Raw genomic sequence first — 15,494 nt, forward strand, 5'->3', positions numbered from 1 at the left:
CCACAAACAAAACAAAAAACGAAAAAATGTTTTGTTAATTCATAAAGAAGGAAATACATAGGCATCCAAAAAAAGAAATGGATTACATTTTTAGTTCCTCCAATACCCATCTTTTCAATGTTTGCTAATGGATCTATTCCTAGTGTGATAGGACTACTAATTGATGAAACATCTGTTCTCATTATAATGATTTTGTTTACTCCCAGTGCTACAAGCATGCATCTTGGCAATTCATTTTCTTGAAGTTCTGTCATTTATAATCGCGTCCTTTAAGTGATTGCCAATATTTTGGCACCTCCAATTAATTAAGTAGCTGAAACTGTCTTGACAGTCTATACGTTGTTTCCTGAACAGGTGCTTGCTGTATCACGTGTCATGGTCTCGTGGCAACCTATAGGCATTGCAATGGGTGTCTATGATATGTGTCACAGGTACTAATATAAATTAGGTCACCTGTTTTACCACCAAATGAATGTTAATTATACGGTGTGCCCTTTGGATCAAATCATGGACTTTAAGCTAATTCCTGCTGGTTATATAAGGGAAGTTGAATTTCGAGACTGCAATTGTCTATAATGGTAGCAGTGACATTATACTTTTCTGGAGTCGCACAAAAATATATTTCCAATATCTTATTTTTCATGTGAAAGGAAGCTGTCTAAAAAAACCTACGATATCTCAAAATCGGTCTTCTTCTCTTGGCGAAGAACAAAACACAATAGAATTGTAGAAGCAAAAGATCCTCACAAGCTGTACCAACTAGTTGGATTAAGAAATTGACATTAAGTTTGGTATTGATTAGGAGGCTTTTAGTTTGTCTAGGAATTTTATGTTAATAGAAAATGTAGAGAACCTCTAGAACCCATAACTTGTCTTAAAAGGCAAATGATTGAGTATTAAAATGTAAAGAGTCGAGATGGAATGGGGTGGATATTCAGATTCATATGGCCGCCCCAACTAGATTAGGATTGAAGCATAGTCATTATTGTATCTTTAATGTCACATCAGTCAAATGATCTGTCATGAAATTTTATGTACTTCTAAATAGAACAGTCAAGTTATATCATATGTCATGAAATTTTATCTACTTCAAAATAGAACAGTCAGGTTATCAAGCAAAGAAATTTTACTCATGATGGGGTTCGATATTTGATTGTCTCAGAAAGTAAGTAATTGAAGATAAAGTGGTCCTAGAAGTTACAATTTAGGATATCTTTACCATGCAGCGGATTAGAAGAACTTTCATTAGCACTCTGTTGTGTTGTTTGTCTACTCATTAATGTATTATAAAGTTCCCCTAGTTCAACAGTTGTCTGGGCTAAATTATCTGTCAAACTTCAAGGTATTTAAAAGAGAGGAAGCAATTTGGAGCTCCACTGGCTGCTTTCCAGATTAATCAACAGAAACTGGTTCAGATGTTGGGCAACATTCAGGCTATGCTTCTTGTTGGTTGGCGCCTTTGCAAGTTGTACGAGAGTGGAAAAATGACGCCTGGTCAAGCTAGCTTGGGGAAAGTAAGACCTTATTCTACTGATTTTAAGGGTGGTTGTATGTGACCTTTTTGACTGATAACTAATTGCTTGTTTCCAGTCATGGATTTCCTTTAGGGCAAGAGAAACGGTTTCTCTTGGACGGGAATTACTTGGTGGCAACGGTATCTTGGCTGACTTTCTAGTAGCAAAGGTTTGTGGATGAACACTCAATGCTAACTTCCCTTCTTAGATGCAAATCAGAGAATACTTAAGTCCTATTGTATTTACTCGTAGAGTTGTATAGATCATGTCGTCAGCAGCTTACTTTTTCTGGTCTCATTTTCTCCATATCTGTCAATGTCTGTAGGCATTCTGCGACTTGGAGCCCATCTATACGTACGAGGGAACCTATGATATCAACACACTGGTAACAGGTAGAGAAATTACTGGTCTTCCCAGCTTCAAGCCAGCAACATTGAGGCCAAAAAGTCGCCTGTAGTATCTCAACCATCTTCCTATTTTCTGGAAGTTATTCTGGTGAATTCAGTGCACATCTAGAATACTTGTGCAAAAGGGAACTCCTAAAGAATAGTTAATCCCTTTTAGATCATAATCATAAAGAAGTCTATTGTAATCAAGCAAACATTGTATATGTGAACTTGTTCATTATATGTATCGATTTGGCTATGCAAGCTGGTATGCACAGTTATCTTTCTGATTTTAATAGGAGTATAACTTTTCTTATTTGAATAGATTTTGAAAAATTCAAACCAAAACCAAATACCTCTTATTCATTTTACACCAGTCAGAGACAAATGAAGAATGTAACACCCATGTCTCCCATCGGGTACTGTTTGTAGTAGTAGTTCCAAATGTATATGAATTTTCAAGGCTACTGCAAATGAATAAAGTAGACATAAGCTTAGTACCACCAAATTACTCAAATTTAGTAACAAAAACATCTTTGTTAAAAAATTAAAGCAACAAAGACATGACAATCGGTCCTTTAATATTTGGGGCCAATTAATTTGTCCTATAGGAATCATAAACTTAATTGAATATCTTTCGTCTATCGCCATCTCGTTATAGTTTAATCTTCATTTTTGGGAAGTCCTAACAGCTTATTGTAATGCCCCGGAAAATTTCGCTAAGTAATTTAAGATTTCGTGGTGCCAGGTAGGCTAACTATAATATTTTATGTGCTAATTAGTATGATGGATATCAATTGGATATGGTAATATGTGTATAAGTCATATAATAGGTAATTTGGGGTCTAAGGAGAAGCCTAAGTCTAAGTCAAGTTGGAAAACTACATAATAGGCTAAAATTCCAAATGAGTACGCACAAGCCCAAACTTTGGACGAGCATATCTTCGAATCTAGTTTATAACGCTTCAAACCGTTCGTCATTTGGACACTCCGACAAAAAGTTATGGTCAAATTACCAAAGGCTGGCACAATACAATTCTGCGGCCATTCTGCGACCGCAGAAGTGGTTATGCGACCGCAAAATGGTCGCAGACCTGTCCAGTGAAGCCCAGTTCCGGGCACCAATTTCGCGATCCATTCTGCGACCCACATGCTCGTTCTGCGGGCCATTCTGCGACAGCAGACCCGATTTCGGAGGCTTCATTTCCCTATTTTCATAACTTGACCCATTTTGATAAGTAGGCTTTGGGGCTTATTTTAGGACGATTTTCTGAGGGTTTTAGAGAGAGGTAAGAGAATTTTAGGAAGGAAGCCTAACATTTTAATAATTCAATTTTACATCAATCTTCAAGAATCAAGGAAATCAATCACAAGATCTTCATCTAAGAGGTAAGGTTCTATACACTAGACTTTAATTTCGAGCTTGGGGTATAAGATAGGTGATTGAGGTATGATTCTTAGGTGTAATAGTATTATGTATACATGCATGTACAAATAAGGTTTGTGGGAAAATTGTTGAACACAAATAAGTACAGATTGGGTGGGGAATGAAGGAAATCTTGTAGAAGAGCTTTGAAATCAAAATGCACAACTAGTGTTTGATAAAATGCTCAAATGAGCTGAAACCATGAATATCTTCCTAATTTGTGTTCGATTTTGTTATGTCTCAAAATAGATTGCGATGCTAGAATTTCCGGAATGTTGTAGTAACTTAAGGAATGCTTAAACAAGGTATGTATGGCTAAACCTCCTTCTTCTTAGAATCGAAATCCCCTGGTGTTCGTGTAATTGGTGTAAGTCCCCAAATTGATCGTACTAGAATTGACTATCCCAAATGTGTCGTGTGAAATAATATGTGTTCAATATTTGCACTAAATCTTATCATGTCATATTTTCCTTTGTGAATATGTTTAAAAATGTGGAATATGTGTTGAGAAAGGTTAAGAACTTATGTCAAAGAAATCGAATAAAGATTGTTGTGCCAATTTGTATGAAAAGCCTCTATGTGCTTAGAATTTCCAAGCTTTTCCCTTATGTGTGAAAATGCCTTACATGATAGGCCTTATTGTTGCTGATGATAATGTCATTGAATATGTAAAAAGGGAAACTTGAATTGTGAAATACGGCCAAGTGCCAAGAATGACTTAATAAATTAGGCCACTCGTGCCAATGTATTGAAAAATGTGAAGTGAAATGATTGATTGAAAGGTTTATGTCTCAAGTGAGATGGCCTAGCCGATCGGGCCGTGATCGGATGTCATGCCGCACACATGGTGATTGGAATTGTGGATTTGGTTGATGTCTCAAAAGAGATAACCTAGCCAATCAGGTCGAGATCGGACTCCGTGTAAGAACACGGTGGTATTGTGGATTGTGGCATATTGGCACTAAGGTTATCAACCTAATAAGATGGAAATTGAACCGGAAACTATGAGCCCGTTTGGATGGGCTTGTTGTAAGTGACTTTTAAGCCAAAAGGCATAAGTTAGGAATTCGAGCTTCTCGCGTTTGGCTTATTTTTGTCATTTTAGCTTAATAATAAGTGCTTGAAAGCATTTTTTTTACTTCATCCAAACACTACAAAATGGCTTAAAAGCAATTTTGGCTTAAAAACACTTAAAATAAGCCAATCCAAACGGGCTCTATGTGATCCTTACTTGATGTTTTCGTATTTGTTTGAAGCTCTTATTGAACTGATGATTATTTCCTCCTTGTTTAACTGTTCATTCTATTAAGATGGTGTTTTAGCTTTACATACTAGTACTATTCGACAGTACTAACGTCCCTTTTGCCGGGGTGCTACATCTTTAAATGGATGTAGGTGGTTCCAAGGCAGACAATGTTGATCGCAGCTAGTGGTGTATGCTCTTCTTCCAGCTGTCTAGGTGAGCCCCCACTTCATCCCCAGGTCATGTTCCGTATCTTTTGATTCTATTATTACTATATTTTGAGGTACTGTCGGGACCTTGTTGCCGGCGTTATCATAACTCTCTCTTTCGCATCTTTAGAGGCTCCGTAGACATTTTGTGGGTTGTGTATGGGTGCTAGAAAGGTCCGATGAATTATGTTGTGTTCTGGACTCTTGTCTCACTAAATCGTAATGTGTATGTATTTTGGGAACTTAACGACGATGTAGCAAAATGAAATGAATTAGTAATGTTTATACATTCACACCTTTTATTGTTTAATTAATGAGAACATGCTTCCTCTTGGTCATAAGTGAGTTGGGTAGAAAGTGTCTAATAGGCTTGCTCAACCGGGTTCACTCCGTTGAGCGCCGGTCACGCTCCCCGAGGTTGGGGCGCGAAACTTATAATACCAAAGGCTCGGTGATTTTTCATTTTCACAATGCAACACTTCTTCTCAGAAGTGTCGGAGAAATATTTAATTTCACGATGCAACATTTTCATCTTTTAAGTTCTATTTTTTTCAAACTCAAAAGCAATATGTGGCTATTTGGGAAAATAGTGTCAACCTGAAAATTTAATTGAAATGAACACATCACATAAAGAGGTGGGAGCATAAAGCATTTGAAAGCACCTAATTACACTTCCATTACAGCTAATTGGATGCCATATTTGGATATTCATACTTTGCTTCAACTGTTTGACACAATGCAAATATATGATCATCAATTCCTGTGATCAGGATGTAAACATTATGGGAACATTGAACTTCCAGCCATGTTTAAGTCAAATTTAGTACAAGCAAAATATATGTAATCAGTCATGTTTCCGATTTGCTAAGAGGTTTTCTGATGTTTCATTATAATTTACAACAGTGCATGTTGCTCCTGGCGTAGTTCCGTCCTCCTAGTTCCCAAATTCTTTGACGGCTTGGTTCCATTCAGGCTTCAATAGCAGCCAAGGTCCATGGAGCAAAGATGCCTCATGGTTCTGGATATCTACTATAATATGATGCTCAAACTTACAGCAGTCCACATAATCGAGGTCTTGAGCAGATTTGCCTTCCATTTGCTTTGACAATTGCCATAACTCCAGCAGTTACACCAGCACAGAGCACAGAGGACAAATAGGTATTTGTATTTCGTCCCGCTACTCAAAGTAGATTATGTTAAATTAGAATTTTGAGAAATGAAACTATGAGATAAAACTCAGCAAATACTGCATACTGACAATCTCATTCAGCTCTAAAAAAAAAAACTAAAGTAAAAATGATACCTTGGTTTATCGTGATGGTGGTCACGGTCAATCCTCCAATTAAAAGAGCTGATGCTACAGGTAGATACTGCAAATATTTGTTCATATGACCGATAGTCGGTGTAATAATGTGGTACAAAAGGAAAGAAGTAAAATGACTTGGCTAAATTACTGCAACAAGTCAGCAGTTATTTTTCAGACAAGCAACCACTTGCAGTGGATTGATGCTTTTTCACTATAATCTGGTCATTGATAATCATTTTCTGGGCAACTTCTATAACAAGTTTGCACCACACAACATGTAAAAGCAGCAATATCGTCATAGAAAGAGATTTAACTTTGTGAAGACAAATCAATAAGATTCTTGATTCTACTATATTCAATAGAAGATGGAGAAGGCCTGCTATAATCTAGGTTATTTACTAAGAAACAGTGATTGCTTACACTGAGTGATTCTAATCCATTATGCTGGACACGGGAGGGGCTTCCCCTGTTAACACTATAGCGACCACTTATAAGGTCCATTGCATCCTGCAAAAGCATGGAAAGTACATGGTGATCTAACTTGCAGTGTAAAGAGAATAAATAAGAGAAGATCATTTCATAATAAGATTATAAGTGTCTGCAGCATGCCTGCCGAACTCCATCCTGAAAATTGTTCAAGAAGTATCTTGAAAGGGCACTCATCCCATCTTGTATAAGTCCTGTCATAGTCTGTTTTCCATATCTGGTACAGTTCCAAGTAAATTAGAGTAGAAAAATGATGCTTTTGCTTGATTAACTTAAACCCAAAATATTTTCATGCATTACCTGACAAGGTCCCGCTTTAGAGCATGTGTTCCAGAATATTCCAGGCTGATTTCATCACCTTGATTCACCCACACTGCAAATATTACAGGAGTATGAAGACTAAGTAGACAACAAATACAAGTATGAATCAACAGGATCACCAAGTTTACAGAGTCCATACTAGTCCTAAAGATTTCAAAATCTTCACTGAACATAGAAATGCACTCATTCGACGAAAGTGCACCAAGTCTTTGCAGTTGTGAATTCAAAGACTTCTGAGCCAGGTAGCTCTGCACAAGATAACGGCAGACTATAAAGGGCAAGCACAAGGGAAATTATCATATAAATAAACAATATTATGTGTGATTGGAGCATTTTAAGGACTTGTTTTATCGAATAAAGAACATTGACATGCTTCTTCCAACCTGAGTAACATTTGTCCGATCTAGGCAGTCAATGCAGTTCGATCTAATAACTCCTCTCTGCTCCGCTGGTATCTGCTCTTCTGTGTCTATGAGGAAGTATCTGCTCAGCTGGATTAGTGAATTTTAGGGGATAAAAAAAAAGTATCATGGAGATTCAACATTGTCAAATAGAAGCATCTTTTCCTGGCAAACAGTGTCACTGTTCTAGTTTCATTCTTACCCGTGCTTCTCAAAATCCTCCGAGATCTGATCATACAGAAGTTGTATGTTTTCAAAGTTTGAGCCCCCACAACAGTGATGAAAGTCAAACGACACATATCTGAGACAGTGCAAATAGAAATCAAGAAATTCTTTTTGAATTTGAGTAGTCAATACTTCAAAAAATCTAATTGCAGTGCAGTAGGCACAAAATTGCTGAAATATTGATTTGAAAACCTACTAAAAAACTATCATAACACAGTTCACATATTGCTAACTGTAGAAACTGTGCATAATATTCCAATCCCATCCTTTGATCAGAATGAAGGATGGACAATCTTCTAACCAGATGTCTACTGACTTTGATGATGACCACCATATCAGAAGTAACTGTAGCCAACTATATAATTCTCGACTTCTCTGTACATCTACAAACTTCAGGAATGTGATGATAGCTATTATATCGTCAGTATGGTAGCCAACTGTTAACTTCTCTACTTCTCTCTCCAACTTCTAACTTCAGGCATTGTGAAACTATGGAATGGAAATGATCTTACAGCCTCATATAGATAAAGGTTTAAAAGAGTCAGTCACCTCACACTTGATAGCTTTTGAATTTCTGTTGCATAAGCTGAACTTAATAGACCCTCATCACCTAGCTGCAAAAGAGATAACGGAAATAGTCAAGATATTTGTAAATGTGAGAGTCATTAAAAGAACTAGCTCCTGTAGCAGTAAAATTAGTATAAATTGCTAAGTGGAGTCTCATAAAAACCAGCTTACTGTGGAACATGACTGCTATGACTATCAAGAAATGAAATAAACAGTTACTGTTTTAACACAAATTTCATTATTCATAAGGATTGAGATATCTTAGAATGCAAAGTAGGGCCTTAGATTATAGTAATCGGAGTTTAGGAAATGCCCTGACAGAAAAAATTAAAAATAGAAAAAAAATAAAATAAAAGCAACCTCACCTTCCTGATATATTCAAAAAACTCAGTAAGATGGATAAATGAAACTTGAGCATGGATACACGTATACTTGAAAGCATTCTCCAGAGTTGATGTTTGTAAAAATGTCCATATTATGAACATCAAAGCTATTTAATGAACCAAACATCAACAGAAAAGCTTTTTACCTTGTTTGTCAAGTCAACTGCAATGACATCGCCATATCTTTGCAAAAGATCATGAAAGTGGCGCTCCACAACTTTCGGCTGAATGGAGGAAAGGCAAATTCTCATATTTCATACACTAGAAGATTTGACATAGAGATAATGAAGAGTAAGTACATACTGTTTCCTCATGATAGATAATATTAAGCCGTGGTTTATAGCTCAAATCAACTATTTGCTCCCACAAGAGTGGAATAGAACCTCGAACCTGAAATGTAAAAGACATGGTTTCTCAATGCTTAGATCCTTGAAATTCACGTTTTTTTTTTTTAATTGCACTCTCTATAAGTGAACTATTCTTTTGTACAGATCTATAAAAAATCCGTGGCTGTAAGACATTGTTTGCACATGACCCGCCTCCGATTACTGAAAGTCAATTCGTTTTCAATTAGCCTAACCCAGCCTATCATTCATTGGTTAGGGTTAGAGAAAAAAGCTAGCTAGAAGTGATCCCTTCTTCTCAGTGAAAGCTAAAGGCCCTGATATAGTAGGAGTGTGGTGCGTGCTCTCTTTATTCTCCCTATCTCTTCTCCCATTTTTACATAGTATCAAAGCAGTTGTGAGAAACAAACATTAGTTCCTCATATGCAATCACCAGAGACATTAGAAAGTCGCATGAAAAGGACTACTTCCCAACGTTAAAGGACACAAATAAACTGTTTTCCCTACAAATGCAAATTGGACAAGGTTCACCCTCTGATAGAGCTTCCACCTCTGGGTATTATGTTTTGGGGTAATCTTTATCTGGAAAGAGTAAAAAGCAAAATATAGTTATAAGAAGCATGGAAGCTGAATGACAAGCCATGGCAGTAGCAACATTTGAACTCACATGGACAAAGCTATGTTGCTTAGTAATTCAAGCTTGGATACATAAGTTAGATAAAGTTCATTTATGAAAATCAAGTTGCAATATATGTCCGAGGACATGACCATTGAGCTTCGGCTTACCGAGAACATGACCCTTGACATGAGGGTGTGGAGGTCGAGAATCAGGGTAGAAGGTCAGGTAGTCGAGCGTTTTCCTTGTCTATACCGGTAATATTGGTGTTAATCTTGTAATTTCTTAGTCTTAGCTTTCTATTACTATTTGTTGTTTCTTTCGCTTCGACTTTCTTATTGGATTGCTGGTGTTACTACTTGTTGCTACTGTTTCTTTTTCATCTTTCTTTGAGCAGAGGGTCTACCACAAACAACCTCTTTACCTTCTCAAGGTAGGGTAAGGTTTGCGTACACACTACCCTCCCCAGACCCCGCTTGTGGGATTACTCTGGGTTTGTTGTTGTTGTTGTAAGTTGCATTGTATGTCCCATCACATATGAAATTTTCAGAAGAGCAAATACATAAGATGAATTGACACTTTATCAAAGAAAAGATGCTTTCTAGGAACTAGCACAAAATCATCTACAATCATCGTAGTACACATGTATTACTCCCTCCATTCAATTTTATCTAATAAGCTTTCCTTTTTCTGAAACTCTACCTTTCCAATTTTATAGGAGTGACATGACAAATTAAAGACCACAAAATTGTGTCCCCTTCATCTTCTCTCTCATTTCTCATGCCTAATGATAAATATGCTTCCAAACTAGAACCAATGATAAAAGATTGGCAAATCATAGATATTTTCTGTGATGCAGAAAATATGTGCATTCATATATGCATAGCATATTAATAGTGCTAAGAAAGTAATTAATACAGCATATGTGCATTCATATATATGCATAGCATATTAATAGTGTTACGAAAGTAATTAATACAGCATACGTGCATTCATAGCATATTAATAGTGTTAAGAAAGTAATTAATACAGCATTTGCTCTCGTAAAAATTTTAATACACTTCAACTAGGAATATTAAATGTGATTTGAATGACTGCACATACTGAAAATGCTGCCAGCTAAAACATGAAATAATATATTTACTACAAATACACATGTAAGGGTTTTCAGTAAAGAGACAGCACTCCACTTCACCAAGGGGAAGGAGGGAAGAACCACAGTTAGCGCCTGGGGAGGGGCTATGATGGGGCTGAGGTTTACAGAACAAAAAGAAAAAGGCAATTACTAATGGAAAACATGGAGCAAATGAAAATGAGAAGTAGCGAAAAGAATGCAAGTGAAGCTATATAAGTTCTCTACTTTCCTTTACAAGAATTTCCTGTCCCAACATTTTAAATGGTTCACATCTTGTAAAAACCAATCACTTTTGAAGAGTTGTACCATACAATGGCACCATTTTTCACATTTATGTTCTGGTGAAACAAAGGAACACCAAATATGTAGTTCTTCAGTGAAGTTAGAACTTCAGCAACTGGCATATATGAAGTTGTGACTGATGGACATTGTGAGTAAGTAATTAGCTGTTTTCTTTTATATAACTGCCCCCCCCCCCCCCAAATCTTGGAGAAACAGTTATGCTGTCATAGTTCTCATTTTTGTCTTTAAGTGTCCTCTTTTTTTTTTGTTAAGAGGAAATGTGTACGTCTGAGCAAGCAGCTATAACGGTCATTTAGATACGAAGCAACATCATGAAATCCTTATATGCCAACTAAAATATGATAAAACCATGGAGATGCAATTTAATTGAAGAATCATGTTTTGAATACATACTTGCAAAAAAGAAGACCTGAAACCTTCAAACTCCAGTAACTGCTCAGTTTCAATAAAATTAGCAGTGTCTCCTTCTAGATTAGCCCCTCTTCTCCACATTCGTGTCCCTAAATTAATACAGTAATATTAACTTAAGAAAACTGATTTGGGCTTGAATCCAAATCAATGTGACATGCTTAATGCAATTTGTGCTGGAGATGTACCCAAGCGTCGCGTGCATCTCCTTGAAATCAATGCTATGGTAGCGGGTGATTCTTTGAGTTTAAGATGTCCAGTCTGAAAGCTTAAATCCTGGTTAAGGAAAAAGTATTTGCAGTTTCGAAACAAGCACACATTGATATGGCTTTTATGAATTGCGTATTCTTAAACCTGTGGAGAGAGAGAGAGAGAGAGAGAGAGAGAGAGAGAGAGAGAGAGAGAGAGAGAGAGAGAGAGAGAGAGAGAGAGAGAGACAAGAATTTCAGGATATTTCCTTGCAAAAGAGGAATGATGAATCCATCGAGCTGCACCAACAGAGGAAAAAAAGGCGATTTTAGATAAGCTACATATCAGTCTCAAATACACCTTTAAGAATCTGTGGTAATCAATGGAATACTAAAATTTGTTAAATGAGAAGGAACTTATTTATCAGAAGACAATGTATCCCCAGTATCAGACTACGAAGATCTTTGACAAACCTTATTTTCAATCAGTTCCTCCAACAGATTTTTGTTCCAAACAAACCGCGGATCAGCCTGAAATTAAGCCAAATCCAAATTATTAAAGAAAAAAACAACTCTATGCAAGTTTGATACACTAATGAAAAACAGTATACTGTCTGTGCATAAAGGTGATAGGGGCTTATTTGTTAAAGAGAATGGTGCCAAAAAATATATAATTCTATTTGGTATCAGTAGTCTTTCCTAAAACTATGTAACAGGTGGCGTCTTCATAGGGAAGCAAACTATTGGGCAGAGTAGTTCAATATGACACTGCAATATTTGTCCCACATGCACATCAATCTGAGAGGTGAAAATTAGTCCATAATGTCATATGGCAACAAGTTTTCAAAACTTAAGAGAATATGTGTTCACATGCCAGTTGGAAGCAGTATATTCATAACATTTTACAAATTCAATGTTATGAAAGAGTTCAAAAAACTGCATCAGCTAGTAGACAAACCTGCTTCCAAACTGGTTTACTCATCCACCCTTTTGCCAAATTGCATCTTCTCTGCAAGCTGGTAAGAATACTTAGATTTCTTGAAACTAAAAGTATTGGCAAGACTAGACTGATAAAAAGTAGGGGTTATTCACAGCTTGAACGTACTTCAGTGTTATATCTGTTTCATAGGAATAATACAAGCCTGGAGTTGATTCCACTACTCTCAACAAATTCATGAAGTAAGCTTCATCTTTTTTCTGCCAGCACAAGAAAAAGAAACAGGAAAAGAGAAAGAGAAAAGAGTAAAAACCAACAAATTATTCAAAAAAAAGTATTTTAAGTTTGGCTATTATGATATGAGAACCATACTTCTTCACTTGTTAGACGTGTTGAGGCCTCATTGCATGAAAGAAACTTCATGGACATCACACGAAAAACAGGAAAACCAAGATAGTTACCCACTTCCTTCCTGGAAGTTATTAACAATATATGCGATCCTGCAAAAGAAGAAAGAACGTAACTAAATCTTGACAGAACTGGAATTAAATCACGAGTTACCATTCTTCATTCCTAAACATTCCCTTAGTTAACAACCTAAGTTTAATCAAGTTGGCACTCAAGGAAGATCTGAAACAGCTAGATTAACTGCTACCTTACTTTTTATGACGCAGTTATAGATATGGATCTGATGAAAGATTTACATATGTCAATTCCTAGTATTGCTGTAAGTGTTTGTGCATGCATAACCAAACATATGATACAGGGTTTGGCAGCACAGGAAAGCAGTGGCGGAGCTAGATAAATTTTTTTTATGCATATATACACTATATATTGAATCCCCTTGACTTTTGTGTGTTTAAGTTTTTGTATTTTGTCTCCCCTTAGTGAAGCTCCTAGCTCCGCCACTGCAGGAAAGTACTATAGTCTTGGATATATAGCTCAAGCAAAACAACAGCCAATAAAAGGAATTAACAGCCCAAAAAGTGGTGGCATGACAGAAGCTTCATTTCAATGCAGACATAAAATGTCAGGGTAAAATAAAGGAAAATTAAAGCCTAGGAAATGCACCTTAACTAGAATAAACATGAAACATGGAATCCCTAACAAGTTGTTAATTGGCTTGATCTTTAACAACAAGCACTTCACCAACTATAAGCACTTGACAGAGTAACTAAATGTTTATGAGCATTTTATGAATATTTTAAATTTCATGTTTCAATGTGCGACTGTTTTTGAGAAGATAATTTTACACAAAAGGAAATAGTAAAGGACTTTCAATACTTTCTTCTTGTAGTATTGAAAGTACTAATCAATCTCTGTCTGCGCCATGAATCCAAATAAACATATCAGCAAAAGCAACTTAACTTAATAAAGGAAACACAATAAATAATTGATGCTACGAGATACTATCTCTAGATTTTGTGCAGGTTTCTCCATCAGACGTTCTTAAGGATATTTAACCGTTGACATGCAATGAAGCATGACCAGATCACATTTTCACCAGGTAGTGCAGTAACTACTGCCTCCAGCTATTTACACTTCAGCAACTTAAAAAGCAAGTTTGCAAAAAGATTGAAGTTTACCAACATAAAAATAGTCTAACTATGACGAATCCTCTGAGCATGTAACAAAATGGACATGAATATAGCAAAATGGAATCGGGGTATTGATATAACCAACCCTAACTATTTTTTATTAAGACGTAGTTGATTGATAGTGAAGGTAACTACTAACTACTGCCTCCAACTATTTACAGTTCATCAAAAAAAAAAAAAACAAGGAAAACTGAAAAAGATTGAATATTTGCAACTCTAGAACTTTTTGCTAAAGCAGCATAACTCGATATCAAATTACCTGCCAACAACCTAATTGTTCCAGCGACTCCATAAATCGTAGAGACTTTTGAAGGATCTCCAAAGCTCATATCACCTAAAAATTGTTTAATAAACATTTTGAAACTAAAAAATCTCAAATATTTGATCATTAAAGTACTTTTCAAAACGGAACATGAAACTGCAACTCACCGTTGAGCTTCTCGATGGTTCCATCGGAGCGGCTAACGGAGAAGCCTTCAATAGGAGATTCCGTTGAACGGATAACGAATTTGTCTGAAAATTCCTGTAATTCCAATTGGCTCCATAGCTTAAAATGTTGAATTGAATTTGCTTCAATTTCCATTTTTTGGAATGTCAAATTTGGAATGGGGTTTTTGGGGAGAATTAATGGAGTCTATCAGATAATCAAAGGGGATTTAAGAAAGTTGCGTCGATAAACGCTATTAATGATTCTCCAATGATTGATCTGAAGACTGGATTGTCTGGAACCAACGTGGAATGGTTAAATATGTGATAATTATTATTTTCTTAAAAAATGCTCTTTTTACATTTTTCTTTTTAGTTTAAGTTTGACCCAAAAAATGGGGATTTTGTAATAAATAGGGACTTTCTAAAAAAAATTTATTCTTCATATTGCACATTATTCTATTTCGTCTCTAAACCTTGTCGGTAAATTAAGCTATTTTTGTAACCATAGAAACATGGATGAATCCAATTATTAATGAAAATCAAATGTAGATAATTTTTGCATAATTCAGGAGCAAAATATGACCATCCACCTTTTTCTTCTGAATCTTTTCTTTTTCTTTCTTGTTTTATTTAGTTGCTATTTTTTTTTTAACTCTCTTTTCCATTTTTATTTTCTTTAAAGAATTCGTCACAATAGAACAAAACTTCCCTTTTACCCCGCTGTTGGAGCTTTTTTCCTTTGGAACAGCTTTGTCTCTCTCGTTGCCCCACAGCGTAGTCGGATTATATCTTGGATTACATCTTTAACTAAGGGACATCTCCACTACAAGTTTTAGATTGGCTAAATTAACTTCATTTGCTAGAGCTGATTACAGCATATATGAATGGATGGATTATCTAAAACTGGGGCTGTTGAGTAACTTCTTCACCAAATGGAGTTCTTCTTAGGGAAAAAACAAGTAAAGCATAATGTGCTCATGTTTACATAAAGATACTTCCACCAAAAGTGTCACGACCCAAACCGATGGGCCGTGACGGACACCCGGTGCCTTACTCAACCGAGTACCAA

The 15,494-nt window shown here is 36.1% G+C and overlaps 2 protein-coding genes across 2 annotated transcripts in view; one reads left to right on the plus strand and one right to left on the minus strand.

Annotated features, from left to right (window-relative positions):
- LOC109219071 (acyl-coenzyme A oxidase 4, peroxisomal-like) overlaps positions 1 to 2,222 on the plus strand; it is a 5,491-nt gene extending 3,269 nt beyond the window's left edge. Inside the window, exons 10-13 of the mRNA XM_019383488.1 lie at positions 355 to 431; positions 1,343 to 1,514; positions 1,591 to 1,683; positions 1,840 to 2,222. Coding sequence (XP_019239033.1) covers positions 355 to 431; positions 1,343 to 1,514; positions 1,591 to 1,683; positions 1,840 to 1,971 — 474 coding nt within the window. The 3' untranslated portion in view covers positions 1,972 to 2,222. The remainder of the gene's footprint in view (positions 1 to 354; positions 432 to 1,342; positions 1,515 to 1,590; positions 1,684 to 1,839) is intronic.
- Positions 2,223 to 5,427: 3,205 nt separating this feature from the next.
- On the minus strand, positions 5,428 to 14,722 carry LOC109219070 (phosphoinositide phosphatase SAC8). The gene is made up of 20 exons (XM_019383487.1): positions 14,426 to 14,722; positions 14,256 to 14,330; positions 12,771 to 12,898; positions 12,567 to 12,658; positions 12,420 to 12,477; positions 11,936 to 11,992; positions 11,728 to 11,761; positions 11,462 to 11,542; positions 11,259 to 11,365; positions 8,771 to 8,857; positions 8,614 to 8,691; positions 8,067 to 8,131; positions 7,495 to 7,593; positions 7,275 to 7,374; positions 7,031 to 7,139; positions 6,871 to 6,943; positions 6,694 to 6,787; positions 6,505 to 6,591; positions 6,082 to 6,148; positions 5,428 to 5,955 (listed from the first exon to the last, which is right to left on the minus strand). The coding sequence occupies exons 1-20, from the start codon at positions 14,577 to 14,579 to the stop codon at positions 5,828 to 5,830; spliced, it is 1,773 nt and encodes a 590-aa protein (XP_019239032.1). The 5' UTR covers positions 14,580 to 14,722; the 3' UTR covers positions 5,428 to 5,827.
- Between the last annotated feature and the right edge of the window lie 772 nt (positions 14,723 to 15,494).

Source organism: Nicotiana attenuata, unplaced genomic scaffold (assembly GCF_001879085.1).
Source record: "Nicotiana attenuata strain UT unplaced genomic scaffold, NIATTr2, whole genome shotgun sequence".
Lineage (NCBI taxonomy): Eukaryota > Viridiplantae > Streptophyta > Magnoliopsida > Solanales > Solanaceae > Nicotiana > Nicotiana attenuata.

What these genes read in the sequence shown, in the direction of transcription:
- LOC109219070 (XM_019383487.1), bottom strand. Translation starts at nt 14,579, where the DNA reads ATGGAAATTGAAGCAAATTCAATTCAACATTTTAAGCTATGGAGCCAA. An exon ending in AACAATTAGGTTGTTGGCAG is followed by an intron (nt 12,899 to 14,255) that starts GTAATTTGATAT and finishes CTTCTTTTGCAG; the next exon opens with GATCGCATATATTGTTAATA. An exon ending in CACCATCACGATAAACCAAG is followed by an intron (nt 5,956 to 6,081) that starts GTATCATTTTTA and finishes TACTTTGAGTAG; the next exon opens with CGGGACGAAATACAAATACC.